The sequence below is a fragment of the Saccostrea echinata genome, unplaced genomic scaffold (assembly GCF_033153115.1).
Source record: "Saccostrea echinata isolate AGI-Se365-2 ecotype Australia unplaced genomic scaffold, CSIRO_AGI_Sech_v1 ptg000041l, whole genome shotgun sequence".
NCBI lineage: Eukaryota > Metazoa > Mollusca > Bivalvia > Ostreida > Ostreidae > Saccostrea > Saccostrea echinata.
Window position 1 is genome coordinate 1,238,331 of NW_026889790.1, and position 14,146 is coordinate 1,252,476.

At 34.1% G+C, this 14,146-nt stretch overlaps 1 protein-coding gene and 1 pseudogene across 2 annotated transcripts; one reads left to right on the forward strand and one right to left on the reverse strand.

The window, feature by feature from the left end:
- Window positions 1–948: 948 nt before the first annotated feature.
- Window positions 949–7,866, reverse strand: LOC133200902 (heat shock 70 kDa protein 12B-like). Of its 2 annotated transcripts, none has more exons than XM_061336716.1 (4): window positions 7,537–7,866; window positions 7,045–7,311; window positions 6,560–6,725; window positions 949–2,410 (listed from the first exon to the last, which is right to left on the reverse strand). In XM_061336716.1, exons 1-4 carry the CDS (start codon window positions 7,852–7,854, stop codon window positions 1,338–1,340), a joined length of 1,824 nt encoding a protein of 607 aa, XP_061192700.1. In that variant the 5' UTR covers window positions 7,855–7,866; the 3' UTR covers window positions 949–1,337. The 2 variants fall into 2 exon arrangements, with proteins under 2 accessions (XP_061192700.1, XP_061192699.1); XM_061336715.1 differs by lacking the exon at window positions 949–2,410 and adding an exon at window positions 3,831–4,932.
- Window positions 7,867–10,661: 2,795 nt separating this feature from the next.
- Window positions 10,662–13,225, forward strand: LOC133200903 (heat shock 70 kDa protein 12A-like; annotated as a pseudogene).
- Window positions 13,226–14,146: the final 921 nt, after the last annotated feature.

Here is a 14,146-nt window from a genome sequence, read left to right on the forward strand (position 1 = left end):
CCGCACTTCTGATATTCTTACACTGTAATGTGGCCCCATCAAACTCCAGAGAATTATTTGAATAAATATGAGTCTGCGCTACATGATGATGCTTGCGTATTAATATCACTAATCATGGCCCTATTGTTCTTGAAAAGAGGCATTTTCAACGGTTTTTCCCCCTACAAATTCTCATGTAAACCTTGTTACCCTAATGTGGCCTCATCCTTACCCCATAGTAACAGGATTGTAACACATTTGAAACTGCAACACCTCTACATGCCTTCATGTTCTTGTGAAGAGGATTCTAAAACATTTTCCCATTATATTCCAAACGTTAAATTTTGATCTCCTGTTATAGCCTCAACCTATCATATACATTATCAAAGGATACTTACATACTAATATCAGTTTACATGATCCTGCTGTTTTTGAAAAAAAAAATTAAAGATCTTTTAATATATTGTCTCATGTAAAATATTGATCCCCTTATGTATTCCTACCCTACCCTGGGATCATGACTTGAAAAAACCTGAATCTATACTATATGAGCATGCTTCCATAATACTATTATGACTAATCATGGCTTAGCTGTTCATGAGATGAAGATTTGTACAGATTTAAACGAACTTGAATTTACAGCTATCACTTTTGATGTTTTTCCCTTGATTATCCTCTTCCAAGAGATTGTTGCCTTTTATTTGAACAAATTTGAATTCCTTTCACACAAGGATGCTTAGTGCCGAGCTAAGATGAAATTGACCAGTGGTCCTGGAGAAGCAATCGTCAAAATGTGAAAAGTTTACAACGACGACAGCAAACAATGGAAAAAAAGCTCATACATGTATGCGTCTTTGGCTCTGGTGAGCTGAAACGACTGGAAAGCAGATAATGCAATCGCCAATTTAGGTAATGTAAAATTAAGACCTCTTGTAGATAACTTTATTTTACAAAAATATAATTTCGAGGTACTTGCAATTTCAAATAGCTTTAAAAGTATATTCTTATTTGTTTATGCATTGTAAATTATACACTTAACCTCATAACCATAACCATAAACTGAGAGCAGACGTAAGTCAGAATTTTGATTTTGAATACTGTAGGTTAAATAAAAGAAATTGCAGGTTTGTATAATATTCAAATATAAGCACACAGAAGTTACATGTAAATTAATTTGAAATTCTGACAAGTCTGTTTTCAGTTTATAGCCTTGAGGCCTAATCACAATCCCATTTTATTTCCAGTTTGGATAGCTATATGAGTTGTGTATAATGTGATTTTTCAAGTAAACATGATTTCTGCAAAGCCGTGCATGTAAAAAGTTTTCTGTTTAGGTAATCTTTTTTGATAATGCAATTTCAAAGGAAATCAAACGTTGCAGTGACTTCTTCCCCAGTATGCATTTTGGAGGTAACCTTTATTTCAGTTCCGGCAATTTCCATTTTTGTACTGATATAAACCCTCTCAGGCCAAACACCATCATTACACTTAACCTCAATCACACCAAGCTGGCGACATCCCACATCATCTATATACATAGGAGACTCTCTATCGGATACAAATACACGTAAACGCAGGGGTCTGTAGCGACCCAGCTTTCTAAATTCATCAACAAACGACATACTGCTACTTATTTCTTTCACCTCTCCAAGTGAAACTATTTGTCCTACAGTAAAGAACTTCTGGAAAACGTCACTGCAATAGCATTCTCCTTCAATAATAGTTAATTTTGATTCTGGATGCATGGATTTGTCGAAAGGTTCGCAAATATCTTCACCGTACGTATATCGACATATTCGAGAACAAATCACATCGGGGTCGTGGCCATAGAGAACTGCACCCTTGACAACAGCTAATCCTGCATCCAATGGAATGATAAACTTCCTTTCAGGAAAAGCGTTTTTCATGGCAAAGTTGACAATGGTACTATCGGCGAATCCCCCGACCATTACTATGCCAGTCAGATCTCTGCAGCATTTGTCATCAAAAATATCTCCTATGTGAGAAATGATGTCATCCACTGATTTCTGAAAAAATGACCTAAATAAGGAATGTTCAATACTTAGTTTGTCTCCGACGAAAGAAACGGCACTGTTATGCGGAGAAGCTTTAATCCTGTCTTGTAATGTAGTGCCATAATTTTCCCATAGAACATCCACAAAGCCTACAGGAACTTTAAGGACAACTCTCAAAGTAGAATCAACATCGATGGTCCTCTTTTTAAATTCAAATGTCCGTAAGAACTCTAAATACTCCGACCTGCATTCGTGTTTCAAGCTTTTTACGACTTCAGACCCTAGTAAGTCATTGATGAAATGGAGGAAGCATTTATCTACATGGGTTCCTCCCCAGTTTCCACCACACACCTTGTAAATTGTTTTCATTTTTCCATCCTCTGTTGTTTCTTGAACCGCAATATCTACTGTCCCACCTGCAAAAAGCAAGGAAACTACGGCTTTACAGAATAAGTGCAAAATTCAATTCAAAAATAAATACCATTGATAAACATGTTTAAAAAGAACAACACCATGCAAATAATTTTGTTGCTAATGTCTGTTAATAATCATCTTTATAGACTCAAATCAAAACACTAAATATCAGAATACAGATTTTGCTGTAAAATCTAAATTTCATCATTTGTCTTCTTTTATTTGCTTAACTAAATTCTATCTAGAGTTGTTACGTCCACTCCAATACACCTCTGTCAACATCGGAGAATTTACAACAATCTTAAATCTTTCAGACACCAATTTTTTACATTTAAATCAATATTTTAGTAATTTATATCATGTTAGAGATAAAAGAATATTTTTTCTGCGAAAGACTCTAAGTGAACATCTTGTAACTTCACTAATGTCTTATCATAACCTGCAGGTGTTCTATTATTGGGTAATCTGGATCGATTTAGTGATATTACTTAAACTATTCACAAGTGTGTGTGAGTGACACGAAATTGTGCTTATCACTAGTGTTAACGTCTGGACACAAATTCTATCAACGATTGATGCCAAATTCTTCGTATTTTAAAGTACAATGTGGATCTCAAATACAAATGCAAATAAATAATACAAATAAAGAGATTCACTGTGTTTGGGATTCTGAACTTCGAAGGGAAAATGGTGAAAATCATGACAATCTGACGATCATGACTAGGAGCACACGGCGGATGTGACCGATCGACAGGAGATACCAACTCCTCCATGGCACCTGATCCCACCTTTGACGTTTAAAAGGTCCGTGTTTGCTCTGCCCCCAATATGTTTTGTTTCAATGGACTTTTGAGCTTGATTATTGTTCGTTATCTTCATATAGCGAGCTAAAACAAAAAACTTTACACTTCTAAATCTTTACCTGATTACCTAATGATATAATACAATAAAAGCATGGATTATTTTCTGCATTTTATGTTATACTCAGTAACAATCTACAGTGTACAATGAAAAAAGAGGTTTAGAATTGATATATTAAACAAAGGGGAGGTAAACACGTTCACGTACCAGTTCTTTACAGACAAATTTTACAAAATATTGTAAAGGTATCCTATTTAGTGTGGTTGTTAATCTGAAAGACTAACTAAATTTAACCTTTATCAGGCTTTAATAAGAGAACAATTTCTGGACTCTCCGATTTGCTGTTGACACTGAAGACAAAGAAAAAATGGTTATAAACCGACATAGTCCCTTCGATACAATGAACAAAATCTCAGAGCACTTTTGATCATCAGAATACTTCTTTTCAATCACATTTTATTCCAGTGAAGAAATTAAAGTGTTATGATAAACATATAAAAGATTTATTTCACCAGTAGCTTCTACATGTGCGAAAAGTGTATTGTTTTTGCAACTTTATCTAATGTATATAAATACAGTATATTAACAAATCACAAGAAGTCAAACTTGGCGATTGTTTTATCGCCAGTACTCATTTTTGCCGACACTTGTATTTCCGTTCCTCCAATCTCCATTTCTATTGTACAGGTGAACTCCTCAGGCCACTTTTTCTTTGCGCATTCCACAGTTATTTCTCCTAAAACACGGCATCCAACATCATAAATAAATCCAGGGTTTCTCCTATTCGAGACGTATACCTTAATTTTTAACGGTTTTTCACGCTGATACTGCCTTCCTTTATCTCGAAAGTCATAGTCTGTGGTGAAAGTTCGCTTATCACCGAGGGATACTTTTTCACCCTTTTCAAAGAACTTTTGAAAAATATTTTTGCAATACTTTTCTTTGTTAAATACAGTCAGATTACTGTAAGGATGCTCTCCTTCGATGAAAGGTTTACAAATATCATCCCCATATGTATAGCGACAGATTCGTGAACAAATAACATCAGGATTGTGCCCATATAGAACGGCTCCTTTGGCAACAGCAAGACCAGCTTCCATGGGAACAATGATACGTTTCCCTGGAAATGATTTCTTAAGTTTATCAATCACCATAGGACTTTCAGCATAGCCACCCACTACCACAATTCCAAGCAGTCCTTCACAGCTTGAGCTCTGTAAAATGTCTTGAAGGTGAGTTATTATGTCATTTAATGAATTTCTGAAAAATGTTCGGAAGAAACTGATATTAATGTTCATTTTATCACTCGAACAGGTCAATGAGGTCTTATAAGGAGACTGTTTAACAATTTCAGAAATTTTGCATTCTGTTTTTTCTTCGAGAATTTCAAATAAAGGTGGTGGAATTCGTATTTGAACCGGATGATTTGAGTGAGAATCAACTTTTCTTTTCTTTACTTCTAAAGTGCGCATTAGTTCCAGATAATCGGATCGGCAATCGTCTTTTAATTCATTTAGAACCTCTGCCCCCACTAGTTTAATCAGGAATTTGAGGAATTCTTCATCAACCCTGGTCCCTCCCCAAGGTCCACCGCACACCTCGGAAATTGACTTCACCTCTCCATTTTGTGTTGTTTCCTGAGCCGTAATATCCACAGTTCCTCCTGAAACAAAACTCTAAACTGCACCTGTATACAATTCCAGCGAGACAAATCGCGACAACACAATATAGCACGGTGATAAATTTGTTGGATAACCATTAAGCGTAAATTTGCAAATCCGCCTTTAATATTTTGTTGCATTTAATTAAATCATTAATTATATATACATGTAATCAATTAAAAATATAAGAATATAAAACTAAAGAGGCAAGATGACGCAAAAACATGAAAATTGAAAAAAAAAAATAGAATTTTTTCATGGCTTATGCAAATTTTGTTCAATTCTCTAAAGAAGATTTCATAAAATTGCAGGTTTCGGGACCTAAAAAAATCTACTTTAACGGTGAACTCAATATTGTATGGCCAGCACGAAATTAATGCGTTATTCCTCCCTCCTGATTATTCATGTGCACAGAAAACATAAGTCATTATGGCCTGAAGTCTCTAAAAGTGGAATGATGATTGACCATGGATTTTGACGAGATCTGCAATTCACTCGATAGAATGTACTCAGATACCCGAGAAGTAAATATATAACGTGAAAATTTTACTGCTTTTTGGTTATCTTAATCGTTGTATTGATTAAAAAACAGCAATATTTTTTTTTCAATATATGATTAAATGATATGAACTCGTTAAGCAATTTACTTTGCCATCTTTCTTCATTGTTTACATTTGTTTAAACGCAGCAAAAAAGCGGGACTAAAATAAATATAACCAGTTGTATTGCCAGTAATTTGGAATTTCTTGATCTATTTTTGGTCGGATGTGGAATAAAAATAAATGTTAAATTCATATGGAAGGTCGGGTGCAGGTGAACATAAATTTTCATAGCTACCTGTATCATCTTGGTAGTTCTCGGTCACTTTTGGTCCAATGAAAAAAAGGGTTATGTTCTCCAGGAAGGTCTCGTGCAGGAAAACTTAACTAAGTATGATTTCTACAACGTTGTATATTAGTATATCATAGAGCTGGGAATTAAATTGATGTTATAAAAATTAACAAATAAAACTACATGTACTAATGATTTGTAAATGCATGTAGTTTGTAGCTATTGAGCGAGACAACATTTACATTTAATGAACTGTATATGAAATGAAGTTGAATTTTGTTTTGAATTTGTTAAAGTGAATTTAAATGTTCATGAAATTTTCAACAGTGCATTTTCATTTCAAAAAATCTATACCTGCTCAAACTAATCGGATTTTAAGAAAAAACATGTTTTTATAATAAATTACGTAAACAATTCTGTAAAGTAACAATATTTGTTGAAAAGTGGATCGATGTTTTCTCCGTAAGTGCTTTAAATCCATGCACTTGATAATGAAGGGAAAATATCTTTTCATCATGTGATATTGAATTAAAGGAGTCAAACGATATTTTAAAAAAAAAACCTTTGAAAAAGTAACATAAATGACTCAAGAGACATAGGTTTTACAATTTTGATAGAGGCATAACTTATAATGATACAATGTCGCTAGGATTGAGAACTCATTGCTTATTTTCAACCAAAATGCATCATCATCTGTAATCTGGACAGAAGTGAAGAAATATAGACAATCTACTTGTAACATGAAACTGATAAAATAAAAACCATGTCTGTAATATGTCAAAATGCATGACAACATACCACCAAGATCGATGACCATAAATTTTTTCCCTCGTTCAAAAGTTCGAAGAACCAGTTCGTGGTGTTCACCTCCACTTTCGAATTTATCAATAGGGAGCAGACGACAGTACAAGGCGGCAGCTTCCGGTTCATAGGCTAACATTAACTGGTCGTCATAAATACCAGCCTGTGCAATATTTAAATTAAGAATTTTTAACTAATTTGCTGAATCATACCAATGACTATTCATTAACAATATTAAACGGTTTAGATATACATTTGTTGTGGTTTTCTTTCTTGCTTTAGCTTTTTGTTTTATTTGGTGTTTTTTAATCATTATAGGGTTTTTAAATTAACTAATAGGGTTTTATCAATTTTGTAAATAAAAATGATTTAAAAATGATTATATTTTCTCCCAAACTACGTGAGTTATACCGTATTACATAATACTTTTTTGATTGATAATTGTTCTTACATAAATGTACAAAAACTTTTTTTTTCTCTACCTCTTTAGCAGCTTCTCTTGTGAACTGTTTAGCAGAATCTGTCCAAATGGCGGGAACTGTTATAACCCAGAAGATGCCGTCTGCTGTTATTGCGCCCAGCACGTTCTTTTCCTTTAGTTGTTGGAGTAAATGTTCTTTCAAATAACGAATGGCGTGAGAGATTATTGTCATATATGGCATCTTTTTACCATCCATGTCTTCTATTTCCATGTCCCTCTTCAATTCTGTAAAAAGATGGTCACTTCCGGTCTGATCTTTCGAAATATCCTAAAACGACAACTGTCATTTTGAACCTGATGTTTGCACAAATGAAAATAAACATAATGTATGAAAAGGAGAAAATTATGTATATTTAATCAAATATATTTCAGTGAACCCAATATTGTATATTTAAGAAAGGAGGGACAAATAATAATATGCCCTTTGTAATATGGTAATGTTAAGTCGTTAAATTCTGATACCAGTGCATTCATGAGTGGTAATGTTTTATACCAGAGCATTCATGAGTTTCATCTTGAAGCGACTGAAGTAATACCATCCCTCGTGTTCTTCTGCTTCAGTCAATTCTGCGTACTTGTCTTCCGCTTTGTATCCAAAGCTATGAAAAGTTTGGTCTGGATTTAATAGAACTGTGGTTGGCGCCTTATATGAGATTCCGCCAGACTGTTCAGACGACCAATTGTTTGTGTAAATCTTCAAAGGATTTGTTTGGAAATCGTCTTTGAACGAGAATGCATACCCTGAATACGTCGAACCAAAGTCAATGGCTGCTACAAGTAGTTTTTCTCGTTTTTGATCCCCACCTTTCATTAAATGTAAAATTAAATTAAATTAAATTTCTGCGTCTGCCATATTTTTTTCATAAGCCTCATTCCTTTAGATAAGCTATTAAAGGACATACTACCAAAAACTGTTGGAATTTCGATGGACATTAATTGCGCTCCGTTGTTAGCTGACTTGTCTTTATATTCATATGAAGCAGAATTTGTTCTAAAACTTCTATATGAGAAGAAATCACATGCTGTGTCTTTAACTCGACATTCAGATATCTCGACGATGTTTTCTCAATTAACACTAGTTACTTACAATCATATATTGAGTCGATATATCCCAGTGAACTCCAAATAAAAGACTCCACAGAGTCTGTCATATCTGTTTCAATTTTTTTCTGACTGTAGACTATAAAGACCATTTAACGACTTAATTCTATGACAAACAAGGTGACCTCAGCGCCATCCATCGCCACTTTCCTTATTAATGTTGTAATATTCCACCATCACCTGCATATATTGTTTAACGTCTCCCACGTTCTTCGATACTCAAGAACATGCTTTGCGTACGATCAATTTTTAAGCCGAGGCAGGCAACTAATAGATAAATTGATGTTACAAGGATTTCAACAACCTCGTGTAAAGTCAGCATTTCGTAAATTCTATGGTTATCGAGACAATGACCTTGTTTGCAAATAAACCAATATCATTGTGTCGTATTTTGGCTGGCGTGTTTCATCGACGACGTATTATCAATTAACAATAGTTACTTCCATTCATGTGTCGACTCGATATATCCTAGGAAAATTGAAATAAAAGATACCACAGAGTCTAACGCATCTGTTTCATATTGGAATATTTTACTAGAAAAAAAACGTTAATGGTAACCTAACAACAAAACTTTATGATAAACGTGATACTTATTGTCATCTTCCCTTATTTATGTAGAAATATACCCTTGTCACCTGCATATAGAGTTTATGTCTTCCCAGTTGATTCGATACTCAAGGGTATGTTCTACGAACGAACAATTTCTAAAACGAGGCAAGTTATTGACAGCAAGTTGATCAAACAAGGATATCAATAGTCTCTTTCAAAGTCAATATTTCACAAAAAATGATAGTTTAAATATCACCTTCGGAGTACTTGTGTGTACAATTAGAATGTTTTTCAACAAAATTAAATGACCAATGACAACTGTCTTTGATGTCAAAAGGCATGGACTTTAATATACCATGGGGAATATTAACCTACTGCGACACGAGACCTTGATTTATCACATCGAAGGACCGGTCTCTACGTCCCGCAATGGGAATCGAACCCGCGACGCTTATAAAAGAGACTCTCGTTATAACATTACTCTTGGACGTAAATTATCTGAAATACGATTCGAGGACATTTAAAAAAAATTATAGTAAATAATAATGTACTAGTACTTATTATATGAAGCATATGGAGGGTGTGACCGGCGACAGGGTATCTTACTCCTCCATGGCACTTGATCCCACCTCTGATGTTTATAAAGGTCCGTGTTTGCTCTGCTTTAATTTTGTATTGTTTCAAATGAATGGACTTTTGAGTTTGATTACTGTTTGTTATCTTCATATTTCATGTACATGTAATTATTCTGCTAAAATAGCTTGAAGATCAATTTGCGTAGATAATAAATATTATGTAGAAAACACTATATTGCAACAAGGATAGGTCTGAAAATTTGATTGGTTCTTAGTAAGTGACGTCATATCTACCATATACTTCCTAAATTATTGTTCTCTACGCTGTTTAAGTCTAAAAACATCGTTATAACGGTGGGATTGAACTTAGATTATCTTTTTGATATCTATTTTAAATATTTATTTAGAACACGACGGTATCAAACATACAGCATATTTTTGTCAAATTGAACTAGGTGTATCTTACAAGGTCATCAAAGTGAATATCAGTGCCGTATAAAATGTACTTCTCGGCAATTAGTTATTCCTTTGAATTAACTTAACTTTCTAAGGCAAAGATTAAATTGAAAAAGTCCAAAATTTTTAAATGTTTGATATTTAATTAACCATGTAAATACTTGATGCACAGTTTCTGCAATTAGTGTAAAAAGACACGTAAGAACGGGAGATTTCACTGTACTTGTTACCCCTTTTAAACTTTAATTTTCCTAATTCTAAGTGCACACTAGGAAATATGTTTTCGGTGAACCATGCTTTCATTTGCAAAGAACTGATTTTTTTTATGCAAACTTGTCTCGGGGTTATGAAATTTATAGGGTGCATTTGAGGAGTTGTCTTAAATAAAAGATTTTTTTATCTTGATAAAAAATAATTTAAATAGCTCACCTTTCTTGGGATTTCCTTTTCCAGCCATTATTTTGTAGAAAACTAAAATTATGTATTTGGAAAATTAGCTTAGAAAAGAACATAAACACATATTTTCAGAATCGAATTCATAGTGTACCAGTTAATATCAATACAAAAATTCAAATAAAAGAAAAAAATGTATACAGGTACAATTTGTAAAAATATAAATATTAGACAAGAAAAAGAAACAACTATACCAACCTCTTCCACTTCCTACAGAGAAGAAAATTTAAATGTGGTAAGGTAAACAAATTTGTATCCTGTCTGTCTATTTGACACATAAAAATATCTAAAGGTATTTTAAAAGCTTAAAGTTCCATGAATCTTGTCCAAGGTTCATATTTACTTTGAAATTACGATGAAATACTTCGGGATAGCTCCGTAGATTTGTCACGTAGTTTAAATTTATGAGCATTTTAAATTTTGAATTTTGAATTCTGTTGTTTTTCTTTAAAACATTAAACTGTTGACAACTTGTCGTTGAAACATGGCTGGTGGAGCGAGTTCGCTAGATGGTAAACTTCTAGTAGTCGCTATAGATTTTGGAACCGCATACAGTGGATATGCTTTTTCATTTCGGAGTGATTTTCGACTGGATCCACTAAAAATCGAAATCAACCACTGGTCGGGAGAGGGTGCCCAGAAATGTCGCCAAAGGCCCCGTCGTCGGTTCTCCTGAATCCAGACAAGTCCTTCCATTCCTTTGGTTATAAAGCAGAAGAGGAGTACGCCAGTTTGGTAGAGAATGAAAAACATCACGACTGGTATTTCTTTAGGAATATCAAAATGAGGCTACTCTACAAAGAAGTATGATTGATAATAATTATGAAAGGTTTTTTGATAAAAAAAAAAAAGTTAAAATTTCTTTATCATTAGAGAGGTAAGCAAGAAAACATCAATTTTCAGAAATAGGAACGTTATTATTCAAAATTAAACTCATTGCTTATGTTCAATTTTTACTAAAACGTGTCAAACTGTATTGATCTATGATCTATGTACATGAAGCAATATATATTGACTTGTTTGAAACAGAAAGTATCTCGATCAGACAGCATTGACGATGAATGTGGAAAGCCAGTGCAAGGATTGACGATTCTCAGTATGCTCATTCGCCATCTAAAGGAAGATCTCTACGGGCGACTAAGTTTGAGGGGAATACTTGTTCGAGATCAGGATATTTTATGGGTGTTGACAGTTCCTGCCATTTGGTCAGATGCCGCTAAACAGTTCACAAGGGAAGCTGCAGAACAGGTAGTAAAATTTTGAAAGCTATTTGGCTGTTAAATACTTCCTTTGAAAACTGTCACCTACTTACAATACATATTGTAAATTTGTTATATAAATCATCCCTCAGCATCAATTTTTACCTCAGAGTCGATGTTGGATGTAAAAAAAAACTCTCTCTCTCTCTCTCTCTCTCTCTCTCTCTCTCTCTCTCTCTCTCTCAAACACACACACATACGCAAACACCCTCTCTCATACACACACACACACACACACACACACACCCTCACACACACACACTGTAGCGAGTTAATATTGAATTAATTCTGTCAATTTGAAGGCAGGGATAAAGGCTGTTGATATGATATTTGTGTATGAACCGGAAGCAGCAGCCCTCTATTGTCGATTACAGAAATTGCATATCATAGATGATGCAACAGATCACACAGATTCAGATAACAAAACATCCCTTAAGGAACGAAAAATCTTGGTATTTGATGTAGGAGGTAAGAGAAATATAAATTTTTTGTGTAACTCTAAAGTCATGGGTTTTTGAGAGACAATGAAGTTTCCTTGAAAAGATCACCACTGTTTTTGACTTAAATGAAACTTCCTGGTCTTTCCAACGGTGTGCAAATATTTTAAATTAGGCATCTGTAAAAACGTTTTATCTACTTCCAGGTGGTACAACCGATATCAGCGTGATAGACATAAAGAGTGACAAAGAGATTAACATTGTAGAACAAGCTAGCGGAGGTCCCTTTGGAGGAACCGCCATCAATGAACGTTTTTGCAATTGGATGAGTGAAATATTTGGAGAAGAGAATATGAAGACATTTCAAACAAACAATAGATCAGATTATATGCAATTACTGAGAGACTTTGAACAAAAGAAGCGACCTATTGACCCAAAGGAAGACAAACCGTTATGCTTACAAATTCCACCATCCCTTAAAAAACTTGCAGAAAAATCATGGGATTGCAATTTGGAAAATTACTTCAAAAATCTTGGAAGTTTTCCCGATGTTCAGGTCAAAAAACGGGGGAAACTTTTCATATCTTCCTCGTTTTTATTGAAAAATTTCGTTTTACCTATTGCTAACAACGTCTTAGCAGAAATGGAGCGGATTCTCGCAAAGCATGGTGATATCAGCTGTGTGATAGCTGTGGGAGGAATAGCTCAATCCGCTGCCATGACTACAGAAATCCGAAAATATGCTAAAAATATACCTGTCTATGTTCCTTTTGATTCATCAGTTGCCGTTCTTAACGGAGCAGTGCTATATGGACATGAAAACAATGTGATAAAAGCACGTGTTTGTAGGTATTCTTACGGAATCCAAACCATGAGACTCTTTATAGAGGGAGACGACGACGAAAGTAAGAAAGTAAGGCAAGAAGGCGACACCTGGTGTAAACATTGCTTTAGATCACTCTACAATGCAGGTGATATGATCAAACTCGGTGATGTTCGTCCATATGAACTAGAGGAATCTTTTCATGATGAGGACAGGAAAAATAAGCGATTCCAGCCGATTCGGTGTGTTCTTTTTCGATCTGAAAAGAAACATCCGAGATACGTCACAGAGGAAGGGTGTTGCGAGACAGGAACGATAAAAATTGAACCTCCAGAAAAGGGTTTTCCTTTTCATTACGAGTGTACTGTTGAACTAGAGTTTGCTGGCACAGAAATAATTGCTCGCCTGAAAGATAGTGAAAGAATTAAAACCATTCGGCTTGACTTTTTAAGCTAATTTTCAGTTTTGGAGACTACAATTTTCAAGTCAATGTAAACAATACATGCATAGATGCTGTACAATAATGATTTAAAACACAAAAATAAATTGATTACCTTTTTATCGTCAATAGAGCTCACGGCAGGTGTTACCGGTCAACAGGGGATGCATACTCCTCCAAAGCAGTTGATTCCACCTCTGGAATTTCCAGAGGTCCGTGTTTTTTCCATTTTCACAGATTTGTATTTTATAGATTTTTTAAAATCGATCACTATTCTTTTTCTTCACCTTTTGCATAAAAACATTTGCTTTACGTATGATAAAATTTTTGTTCCGTTGAAAATTTCATTTTTAAGTGCTCTATTAAAACCAAATACTTTAATTTAAAGTTAACAAAATGAATGAGATTTTTTCAAACTGAAATAGAAACCAAAACTTTTAGATTTTTAAACAGAATGGTTTCTTCGCTTTACATTTTTCAAAATTATTTTATTGAATTAATGTTTTAAATTCATTCTAAAATATTCAAAATTTGAAAATGAAACGGGTCAAGGACAGAAGATAAAGAAAGAGTCTCGCTATTCAAGGGTTAAACTCTGTAGTAAATGTAAACTTACTGGGTTTTTTTTTTCAATTTGACCCACCAATTTCTATATAGGTAAAGCATGATATTTTTTTTAATTTGGTTACAATATTTAAACTACTTTTTTCAACCTTGGTTGATTTTCGTTTTTTAGAAATTCTTCCAAACAATGCTTTTATTTTAACTTTCGTGGGGTAGTAGCATGGCCGCAGATCTTCAACTCAATGGAATACGTTCTTTGTCATCCTCAAGTCGAGAGCCATCCAAAATGCTTTTATCATACATATTTTTCATTGGAGCAAGGACACACTCCCCAAATATCATAATATAAGAAGATACTGCAAAAATGTTTATATCTATCCTTCCAGGGAATTTAGAAACCATTTGGTGTCTTCAAAGCTTTTTATGAGAGTGTTTTATCTGATTTAA